Source organism: Hipposideros armiger, unplaced genomic scaffold, assembly GCF_001890085.2.
Source record: "Hipposideros armiger isolate ML-2016 unplaced genomic scaffold, ASM189008v1 scaffold_282, whole genome shotgun sequence".
Taxonomy (NCBI): Eukaryota; Metazoa; Chordata; class Mammalia; order Chiroptera; family Hipposideridae; genus Hipposideros; species Hipposideros armiger.
This window is the reverse complement of record NW_017731632.1, coordinates 1,746,672-1,757,993: the sequence shown is the minus strand read 5'-3', so window position 1 is coordinate 1,757,993 and position 11,322 is coordinate 1,746,672. Positions and strand designations below refer to the sequence as shown.

At 57.8% G+C, this 11,322-nt stretch overlaps 1 protein-coding gene across 2 annotated transcripts; it reads right to left on the bottom strand.

The window, feature by feature from the left end:
• Positions 1-6,315: 6,315 nt before the first annotated feature.
• On the bottom strand, positions 6,316-10,679 carry SPON2 (spondin 2). Of its 2 annotated transcripts, none has more exons than XM_019657944.1 (6): positions 10,424-10,679; positions 9,811-10,036; positions 9,261-9,484; positions 8,995-9,186; positions 8,427-8,601; positions 6,316-7,023 (listed from the first exon to the last, which is right to left on the bottom strand). In XM_019657944.1, exons 2-6 carry the CDS (start codon positions 10,031-10,033, stop codon positions 6,839-6,841), a joined length of 999 nt encoding a protein of 332 aa, XP_019513489.1. In that variant the 5' UTR covers positions 10,034-10,036; positions 10,424-10,679; the 3' UTR covers positions 6,316-6,838. The 2 variants fall into 2 exon arrangements, with proteins under 2 accessions (XP_019513489.1, XP_019513490.1); XM_019657945.1 differs by lacking the exon at positions 10,424-10,679 and adding an exon at positions 10,299-10,365.
• Between the last annotated feature and the right edge of the window lie 643 nt (positions 10,680-11,322).

Here is an 11,322-nt window from a genome sequence, read left to right as displayed (position 1 = left end):
AGCTGCAGAGCCCTGGTATTTGGAGGACGAGGCCCTCTTTGCCCACCTGGGCTCCTGCAAGCGGCATGGAGGCTGCTCCAGGAACCGTGCACAGCTGCCTGCCCCGTGGCTGGGGGGGCAGGAGCTGCTGTTTGGCTGAAACTGACCAAAATTAACTGCAATTTACCGGCCAAGTCTTCCCCTGGAAGTTGCAAGCCTTCAGTAGACTCCAGAGTTCCAAAAGAATTACCCCAGACGGATTCTGCCCCTGTGATTGCTGTCCAAGTGGGGAAATAGATTCTCATATACCCGGTGCTGCCTGCTCCGCATCTCCTTGTCTTTTGGCTCCTTTAATGTGAAAGCATTGTGTAAAGGGTGTTGCTGTCTGCTGGGCTGTCACTGCCTGTAAGCTTTTTCAGAGACAGAGCTGTGAGATACTTTGTGCTGAACCACATCCTCTAGAAGTTCCTTCAGTACAGTTCTCTTGGTATTAAACTCTCTCGGTTTTTGTAATCTGAAAATGTGTAAAAGCCTTCTGCTTGGAAGACGGTGTTGAGTTCACAACTCTGGATTGACAGCTTCTCTCAACATGGTCAGTGTCATTCGACTGCTTTCTGACCCCCTTGGCTGCTGTTGCGAAATCGCTGTCATTCCAATAGATGCTCCGTTATGGGTGATCCGTCCTCTTCCTCTGGGTGCTTTGAAGGTCCTGTCTGGTGTCTGTGCTCTGGTTTCATGTTGCGTGCATGGGCATGGGTGGCTTTTACCTGTCCTGTTTGGGATACATTGTGCTTTTTGGATCTGAAGATACCTTCTTATTTTAGCGAGTTCTGTAACTTTGGCACTATTTTCTCTTTAAATAGTCTCTTCTCCATTATCCCCATTATGTCCTTCAAAGTGTCAGATTTAAAACATTGTGAAACTTCTCATTTTATCTTCCATCTCTGTCTCTGTCTCTGTGCTGCATTCTGGGTGATGTCCTCAGTGACGTTTTCTAGTTCACTAACTCTTCCTCCAGCTGTGCCTGGATTAGCTTGAATCTATTGACTGAGGCCTGTCAGTCCACACAGCCTTTTATTTCCAAACATATCTGTTTGTTTCTAATCATCCCTTGTTGATTGGTCATTTTGTACCTGTTCTATGTTCTGTTTCTGCCAATTTCATTATCTTGGGTGTCTGAATCTATTGGATATTTTCCTGCTGACTTTCAGTCAATCCCAGTGACTTGTTTTCTTGTTTAACTGGTGACTGGGGTTGGTGGGAGCCTGAGATCCACACTGGCAGTTAGGAAAGCTTCCTCTAGAGAGAATTGCTTCTGCTCTTCTCTGATATCAAGGGACACTGCTGTCCTGGAGGGCCCCACTCAGCAGCAGCCCTCAGGGAGCCCTGCCTTTCCCAGCTGCTCACTTAGTTTGGCCTAACCCCAGTTCCCCTTTGCTCCAGCCCCAGTTCCAATTTTTTGTTTACTTATTTTTGAAAGTGAGAGGAGGAAGTGAGAGTTCTCTTCTACCTCTTATGAGAAGGGCAGTGTCTCAGGTGGTGTTTCCATCCAGAGTTTAGGGTCTAGTTGGACTGTGTTGTGGAGGATGTCCCCTCAGAGCACCTGAGCATACCTAATGCCGGCACCTGCGCTATGTCCTCTAACATCCTTTTCTATAGCTTTGGTGGAGTTTGGGCAGAAGCGGGGTTAGATATGAGAGTTCTGTCCACCATCTCTGCCAGGAGGCCCCCTCCCATCGCTTATCAGTGTCCTGCCCTCTGCCTTCTTCCCCCCAATGCCGACTTCTCAGCCACTGCCCCCGTCACCTCCTTGGTATTGCTGAGCACAGTGGGCCAGTCCCATGATCCTGCCCTCCTCCAGCAGTTGGCACTGCTGACCACTTCCACCGCCTCCTCAACACCCTGGCTCTGGGTCCTGCCACCCGGTGGGCCCAGCCTGCAGCCCTCCTGAAGCCCAGCGTACACATTTCTAGCCTGTGTGAGGGGCCTGCAGGTATCAGTGTGGATGCTGGGACAGTGTCCCTCACTTGTTCAGTAAATGACAGTATCACAGAACCCACAGCAGTAAACGTGTCCTCACTCACTCCCTCCCTCTCCCTGGGCTGACCTAACTGGGCCAAAACCATTCTGAACTAAATGCTGTGAACAGGGTCGACTGAGACATCTCCGCAGTCATGTTAGTCGCCAGTCTGTGAGTATCTGTTGCTTTTACATCAAAATAAACCCAGAATTCATCCATTTTTTACCTCTTCCCCCATATCTCTGTGGCCAAACCTCCCTCTTCTGTGTGTTGGTGCACTAACTTCTAACCCATTACCTTTTCCTGCCCTCCTGTACTCTGCTCTCAAAATGACCAGATGAGTCTTCACACCATACACTGATGAGTTGTTATTTTTCACTCAAAGCTTTGCCATGACACCCCACCCCTCTCCTCACCTCACTAGGAGCAGGAGCTCACAACCCATCTGACCAGGCCTCCCGCCAGGCTGCCCCCACTCTCTATACCAGCCACACCGGCCTCCTGGCTGTTTCCCTAACACAGTGAGGCCTTTGCTTCTGGCTGTTTGTCTGCTTTGGACACCCATCATCAGATAGAGACTTCTTCCTTTTCTCCTTCAGAGCTCTGCTCAGAGATGGGCTCATCAGTGAGAGTGTCTCCATCTACCTTCCTGAAAGAGTGTTCTGCACCACTCGCACCACCACCATCACCACCAGAACCATTATCACCATTTCCACCACCACCAGCACTACCACTACCGTGGTCAACACTCCAGCACCTGCACCACCATTATCACCACCATCACCACCACCACCACCACCACCACCATCATCACCTTTATCATTACCATCACTGCCATTATCACCTCCAGCACCAGCACCATCACCACCACCACCAGCACCACCATCACTGCCATCACTGCCATTATCACCACCAGCACTATCACCACTACTAGCACCATCACGATCACCATCATCACCACTAACACCATCATCACTACCATCACCAGCACCACCATCTGCCAGGGACTGAGAGGCCCATCCGGAGCTGTAAAGGAGAGGCTGGTGCAAGGCACACTCTCTGGCTGCATCCTTAGCAAGGCTGGCACAGCCCCTCAGTATACGGAGGAGGTTTCCGGCACCACAGGTGGATTCAATACATTGGGTACTAAACATCTTGGGTCCGATGCATTGGTTGCTAACAATCTGCAGCTGATGCCCAGGAAGTTCCCTGCCCAGGGCTATCTCCTCCCCTTTCCTGCCCCTGCATAAGCAGGACTATATAAGTAAAGCATGGCTGTTAGTCTGGGTCACTGTTCTCCCATCAGGAGACAGCTGTTCACCTAGCCCCCTCTTTCAAGTATTTCTTTGTCTGTCTTTCTTAATCCTCCGTTGCTCCAACTCCGGCCCATTCGACTGGCCGCGCTGGACGTGGCACCCATCACCACCTGTACTGGAAGCAGTGTTCTATCCCCTCTTCTCCAGAGCCTGAGCGTTGCCTAACACAGGAGTCTTTTACTGGCTTACTTCCATCATCTGTCTCCCTCAAATCTCAATGCCTTAACACAACAAAGATGGTTTTGAAGTTGATCGCAGGTCCCAGGTCCTCTCCAGGGTGGGCATCCTCAGTGTGCTGGGCCCAGGTGGCTTCTGTAAAGGCACCTCCATGTTGACATACACTTTGGGGTCTGGAGCACCTCACATAAGCAGTAAATGTTCTGGCCCCAAATGATACTTGTCATTTCTTTCCCTGCCCAGGGCCCCACTCATGCCTTGCTTCTGGAAGCGGGGGAGCAGACATGGGAGTCCACAGGGGTCTCTACCACAGTATCTTCGCCCAGCTTTTTAGTGTCTTACAAGGTTTTCCATGTCCTGTAGGTTGCACATGGGTGTGGGGTCCAGTCTGCCTCCATCTCTTCAGGTTTAAGCCTATCATTGTGTTGTGTGCTTAGTTCCATGGAGTCCTTGGAGTTTTGCACTTAGGCTTGGGTAACACAGTCAACATGTTTAATCACATCCTATACATGGTGATCCCAGCACAGCGGCTTTGTGGGTCTGACTTTGCAGTTTGTTGTTGCCTCTGATTTAGGAGGTTCCTGCTGGTTTTCCCGTGTGTCTCGTGGGCTTTGATTGTGAGCTCAAGTTACGGTGGGAATTCTTTGAGTCCTGAGTCCACAGTGGGGTCTCTAGGGAGGATTTGTGTTCATTGTTTTTAGGCTCCTCAGAGTGTTACCAGCCCAGGAATTTTAAAAACTTTTTTAACTAGGATTTTTCAGATCGCATGCCCATGTGAGCAAGGGCTTATATTCAGGAATTTTCAAGAGAATTGTTTCTTCTCTGTGCAGAGCCAAGTGCAAGAGAGGCTGTTCCCTGGTAGGACCACCTGTTTGCTCCCTCCCACACTGGCAGTGGGGTCTGCGAGAGCTTTGGATACCCCAGGCTGAAGGTGCCAAAGGTCAGCAGGGTGTCTAGGTGGAGTGCGGCCCCTGCACACCACTTAGCCAGTGACTGCTTGCTGTTTTGGCCTTTCCTACCTTCTACCACTCATCAGTGCATTATTATTTATTTTTAAGTATCTCATTTTGTCTAGTATTTTGGGTGCTCAGTATCAAGACTCTTGGCAAAGCAAATGAAGTGAATTGAATTCCTCACTCATTCAGCAGGCGTGTGCCGTGTCTGCCATGTGCCTGAGCTACACCATGTGGCTGTCACCATATGCGTGCCCTTCACCCCAAAGCCACTCACTGGTAAGACTGCGAGGCCAGCCACTGCAGGGTAGGGGTGTCTGTGAGCAGACAGACTCAGTGTAGTGCTTTGCCGCAGTGCAGGGGCCCCCACTCGGCCTGTGCCCCTCCCTGGAGAGTGCTGTGTCCTGAAGCATCTCTGAGTTGTACCCGACATGGTGTGCCCAGAACTTTCTGCAGAAAGCCCCTCCAGTCAGCAAAGCCGCCAGTCTGTGTAGCAGCAGGTGTCCAGGCACTAGCTGGGCTTCCACCCTGCTGGGGTGACATAGGTCCCAGGCAGCAGCTTTCTCTCCTTCTTTCCCAAGGTCAAGGGTCAAGGGGAGCTTGGGAATCTGAATTTGCTCTGGAGAGGACTGAGCCCAAGGAGGTGAAGTCAGTAGAGAATGGAGGGGTGTCGGGGGGAAAGAGGCATCACCCGGCAAGTGGGGAGATGGGGTAGGGGTCTGGGGGCCAAAACAGTGTGATGTGTCAAGGGGGTGCTGAACACCTGTTCCTGAGAGGCCTAAGGATCAGGCAACGGGACCTGGCGGGAAGGAGAGGCCAAGAGAAATGCCCTTTAAGAGAGAAGTAGCACGTTGGCTGCTGAGAATGATTGAGTGGGGACACACAGAGGGCAGATTGTTACAGGGATGTCACTGAATGAACGTGCCAAGGCTGGTGTGGGGTCCTGGGCAGCTGCTTCTGACTGGAACGTGGACAGTTCACTGTGGTGATTGGTGGGAGGGCAGAGCCTGTGGGGAGCCAGGACTGCCAGTCAGAGTGAGGTCGGAGGAGTGGCAGTCAGATGGAAGGTGTGATCCTGAGATGGAAGGTGAGGTGAGCAGTCTCCAGGAGGAGGAGAAAGTGTCCACGAATCAGCAGGAGCAGCCTGTGGAGGACAGTGGGCGGGGTGCTGGTGGGGGGGACAGTGGGCGGGGCGCTTGTGTGTGGGGGAAGTGGGCAGGGCGCTTGTGTGTGGGGGACAGTGGGCGGAGCGCTTGTGTGTGGGGGACAGTGGGCGGGACGCTGGTGAGGGGTGGATGCTGGTGGGGGGGGACCATGGGTGGGGCGCTGGTGAGGGGACAGTGGAGGGGGTGCTGGTGAGCAGGAGGTGGGAGTGGGGAGAGGAGGGCAGTGGGATCTGATCTTGCAGACGTCCAGCAGGAGGGAGACGGTTTGACAGTGCACTTTATCGGGTGCAGGCCTTCCCGCCTCCATCCATCTTTTGAGGGCCCAGCCTAGCCTTGGCTCAGAACCCTTGAAGCATGCGTGCTGATAGCATGAGGTCAGATGAGGGCCAGGGTGATAAGCACTGAAAATTTGGGGACTCTCTCAAGGTCAGGGGCCTTGGTGGTCTGGGGCCTGGGGGAGGAAGTGTCCCCTCTCCTCTGCACTCCTGGTATTGCTGTGTGTGCTGGGTGTGTGATGCGTCCAAACACTGTTTTTACACTATTCCGACACTGCCATGTGTTCTGTGAAGACTGGGGCATGGCCCCTGTTTGGGGGAGACCCTCCTCCAGGGGTGAGTGGATGAGTGGGTGGCCTGTGTCTACTCGTTCTGCCCTTGCCCAGTGCCCGTCTGGGAAATGCCACCGATGTCAAGAAACAGTCTTTATTCAAGTGCACAGATCAGTACTGTGACAATGCCAGGTGAGGGGTCCCAGCCTGCCTGCCCTTCACTTATCTCCCGCACGTCACCTGCTTGGGTGCCTGGAGCAGCAAACACCGGTGGCAGCCTTGCCCCAAGGAGCAGGTGTAGCTGCCGGGCTCCTGTGCCAGCGGCTGCCTGGGCACCAGGTCCAAGCTATTTCACAGCGTGTGGGTTCCTGGCCTGGGGCGCCCTGCTCTCCTGCAGTGCACCTGCACGGGCGTCGAGTGTACACCCTTCCCATGGAAGACAGTGGCCACACATGGTAGACATACCGGACGTGACTTTGAGCAGACTTGTGAGCCTCCACCAGAGGGAGCCGACCTCTGATGTGGGGCTGCAGGGAGAACTTGCAGAGAGGAGGTGCCTGTTCACAGGGTCCCCTCCGGCCCAGGCACGTCTGTGTGGAGGGATCAGTCAGCAGTGGGGCTCAGAGAGGCGGTGACACTGCCGGCTTGGCCCCGACCCAGCTGCCATGGGGTCAAGGGGCTCACACACAGTTGTCAGGGATGCATTCTGCCTCCTCTTCCAGCTCCGGGCAGGGTGCCCCATGGTTGGCGGGCTGCACACGGACGTAGCGGGTCCTGCTCTTGGCTCCCAGCTTCCCGCAGGGACCTGTGCACAGCCCCCAGGAGGACCACAGGGAGATCTCGCAGTCCAGCGGCGTTTCTGGAACTGGAGCAAGCACAGGGAGACCTTGAGTGCAGGGTCAAGGGGACCCAGGGTGGTTCGGGGTGGGCAGGGTTCAGAGTCAGCTGCGAGAAGATGCCACCAAACGCACCTCATAGGAAACCACGACTTAATATTTCTCTGCTAAGAGCCGATGCCATGCTCAGGTCTCCACTGTCTGGAGCTTTGGGGACCGACTGGCATCGTGGTGGCAGGGGGGGACTTTTAGCTGTGTTCACGGTCCCTGGTGTGAGTGTGGGGACCGCTCCCGTTGTGAAACGTGCTGCAGGGACACGTGCTGCTGAGGGTGTCAACCTTCTGCTACGAATCTAATCACTGATGCGTTTTGGAGCTGACCACAGAGGGAGTGCGGTCCCATGCTCGCCCAGCACCTGGCACACAGGCCCCCACCCCCGGTGGGCAGTGCCCCCTCCACTAACACTCCCACTGCGCCCTTTGCAGGGGAAGGCACAGAGGGATCCACTTAATGACGTGTCCTTTCTGTCAGCTGTGACATGGGCCAGGTGGGCTCACCTGACAGGGGATTGGGCTTCCATCCCTCACTTCTGGGCTGTGGATGCGTAAAACGCTTTCACTTACAGAGACGGGCAAGAGTTTAGTCTTCAGTTTAGAGTGTGAATCAACCAACTATCAAACCTCTCAGAACTCATGTCACCCTCACCAAATGCTCTGAACCCCCAAACGACATCATCCTTCCCACATGTTCTGAATCCCAGGACCCGTGTGGTCTTGTACCGAACGCCCGGATCCTCAGACCCGCATCTTGTACTGAGTGCTCCTACCCCGTTTTGAAGTTGCTCAGAGATCCGTGTGATTCTCTGAGCGTGGCACCCTGGGCCATCTGAGCACAGTAGCCTTGCCCTGATTTGACTCCCTTCCTGGCACCCCTGGTGGTTTCGGTGGGCACGTCACACCCAAGAGCCTAGCCCACAGTTGGGGACCTCAGTTGCAAGTTGGGGCTGCTTCAGGGGAATGTCATGAGGGTGGGCGACATGGCCTGGGCCCCGGACCATTGCGCCTCATGGGGTCACATGTGGGCGACAGGCTTGGCCTCAGGGGAGAGCTGGGTGTCAGTGCCATCACTGCCACTTCACAGACAGCCCCTCCTGGGTGTGTCTGGCCTCTGGGTGCCACTTTGTCTCCAAGAGGTGGACACTCACTCTCCCGGTTCTTCTAAGGGTGAGCGGGGAGAGCCTGGCACAGGGGCTCGGGATCCGTGAGGGCGGAGCAAGGCCCCATGTGACACAAACCTGAGAGCTGCGCTGCCCCCCACGTGCCAGTGCTGGACACGGCAGCTCCCCCGAGCCTGAGTGCTTGGCTCCAGGGCCACGACCGCTGAGGGCAGGGAACGAGGCGGTGATCCCGGCAGTGGGGCAGGAGCCACGTACCTGAGAGGCCGTCCGTGATCTCGTTGCCCCTGCCTGCCAGGTCCAGGGTGGGCGGGACGAAGGCCCTGGGGCTCTGCCGGAGCCGCGTGAGGGTCGCCCTGGCGATGGGGGGCAGGGCCTTCAGCCGAGGGTAGTAGAAGGAGCTTGCCGGGTGGCTGGGCGAGGAGGACGTTATCTGGGGGGGGAGGGAGTGGGGGGACGGGGTCAGCAGGGGCCAAGAGCCCAGAGTCCACCTGCACCTGCCGTGTGGCCCCGGGCGAGAGCCGGTGCCGGGTCCAGGGGGCACCTGGGCCTCCTCTGGGCAGCCTGGCCCGGGCGGCCTCCGTGGCTCGTAGGGTGCGGGGCTTATGGCCTGGAGAACGGACAGGCGGGAAGGCCTAGCCTCCAGGACCCTCCTCTGTCCCCCATCCTTCAGCGCATCAGGCTCCCCCAAGGCAGGGCTGCACCCCTGCTCACAGAGACCCTGTGGACAGGGGTGCCTTCTCAACAAGGGACCAAGCTGGGCAACGGGAGTCTCCCTGAGTGGCCGGTGCTGTCACACCCTCCCCGAGGGCTTTCGTCCTCTCACCTCTGTCACCGTGTCCTGCGGGATGGTTGCGAAGTTCGGGGAGGAGAAGGTGAAGCCACTGTCTGTCCCGGCATCGTGTGGGTAAAGGTCCACAGTGACCCGTTCCCTCCATCGGTCCCCGTCACACAGATCCAGACTGTTGATGCCCACAAACCAGTCGGGGCTAGGGATGATGCGGACCACAAAGGACACCTGGGGACGGTGTGCTCAGTGAGGCGCCACCGCGGCTCTCGCCCCTGCCCTCCCTCTGACCGCCCAGCACTTACAAGCGAGTGCCTGGCGTGGACCTCGAGCTCTGCGGAGGTCTGGCCCGTGCCACTGGGCACGGCGGGCGCCGAGAACACTTCGTGCACACTCTGCAGCTGCTCTCCGGCCGCCTGCAGCTCCCTCATCAGGACCCAGGCCTCGCCGCGCTCCGCAAAGTCCCTCAGCCCGTGGCTGGCGTACTGGCTCTCCCTCCACATGCTGTAGTCAGAGCTGTGCGCTGCCCCTGCAGGTCCCCGCGTGAGCAGTGCCCTCGGCACGGCCCCCTTCCCGCCGTTATGTGGGTGCCCTGCAGCCTTACGCTGCCCAGGCGCCTCGCGGGTGGTGGGGTCAGGGTCCCTCTGGCCCTCCCCACGGCTGGCCATCCTGCCTCACCCCGTCCCCAGAGCCCAGGTTGTCACCGGCCGGCATGCAGTCGGCGCTCTGAGCATTCCCTGCACTGAACTGAACTGGATGAGAGCGCCCTCCAAACTAAAGTGTGGTGAGCTGTCGGGTGACTGCTGCCTCAGGGGGGGTGGCACGCGGGGGGAGTGGGGGTAGGGCTGCACTTACCCAGCAGGGAGGACCACTGTGCAGGGGGCCGGAACAGAGGGTACTGCTTGGGAAATGCCGTCTGGCTCCACTTGCCCGTGAAGGTGAGGCTGTACTTGGCTAGGGGGCGCGCCGTGCACACGGGGTCTCCCCCCAAAGGCTGACCGGCCGCAGAGCCAAGTGTGGCCAGGAGGAGAGCCCAGAGGGCCCTGCCCTGGGCAGCGGCCGGGGTTGGGGCGTCCATCACCTGGGGGAGGAGGGAGAGCACCACAGCTGCCACTGCTGGTCCCCAGCCGCCCGGACAGGGACCTGAACGTTCCTCAGTGCTCCCCTGCTGGGCTCAGGCGTGGCCCGACCCTGTTCTTTCACTGGGGAGAGCGAAGCCGGGCAGGTTACAGCTGGGTCCGCAGGTGTGTCTGCAGGACCCCAGGGTGCCCAGCAGGCAAGCAGCGCTGGCACCGCGAGCTTGCAGCCCCGCTCTCTGGGCTGCAGCGTCCCTGGTTACTCACGCTGGCGCTGCCCTCCGAGGGGACCGGCACCCTGCAGGGTGAGTTGCGCCCGGGACTCCACAGCCCACTCGGGCTTCCCTCTGCGGTGCTGCAGGCTCTGGGGACCGGGCGCACACGGTACTCACACAGCAGGAGCGGCAGCAGGCAGGCGGCCGGCTGTGGCAGCGGTCCCAGCAAGAGCCCAGAGCTCCTTTAGGCCGAGGCTGGCGCCGGGTGGCCCGCAAGGCGCAGGTTTCCCACCGCTGCGGCAGCGCACCACAGATAGGACGCTGGAGCGGGGACTGCGGTGCCCTGGAGCTGCCAGCTGTCCTCGCTCTGACGGGGAGCAGAGGCTTCTCCAGTGCTGAGGTCACTCTCCTCCCTGGGGCGGGCGCCTGCCCCTTGCCGCACCCCTTCCTTTGTCTCTCCCTCCCGCCCTTCCCCTCCCCCTCCCGCCCTCCTGCTGTCTGCTTTCCCATCAAGCCCTTCCTAATGTCTCCTTGAAGGTGGTGCCATAGCCAGCGGCTGGGAGATCAGCAGGGGCAGCCAGTGTGTCACAGCCAGTCACAGCCTGACCTGACGTTAGTGTGAGCTTTGGAGCTGGGCTGGGAGTGGGGCCTTGGGGCGCTGGGCTCTGCAGACACGGCCGCCTCCTCTTGTCCCAGCTGCATAGGCCGTGCTGTCCAAACTGATGGCCCCTTGGGGGGACTCAGCCTCTGGGACAGTGCCTGCCCTCAGGACCTGGCGGTACCAGGACCCGGCCAGATTGTGAGGTTTCTCCGCTGGCCATCAGGAAAACGTTTCTAGAACAAGAGTCCTGAGGTCTGGGAACAGGATGGCCCTGCTCCTTGCAACCACCCGGGAGCTTTAAGCTGAAACAGAAAGCGGGCTGATTGTTGGAGCCATGTTAACATTTCACATGTTCAGAGAGAGACAGAGAGAATACATGGAATCAACAGGAATAGATGCAAACAAGACGAGTGGCCTCACAGCACTGAAGTGACAGGAGCTCAGAGCAGAGGTCATGAGCACCGCCCTGGGGTTC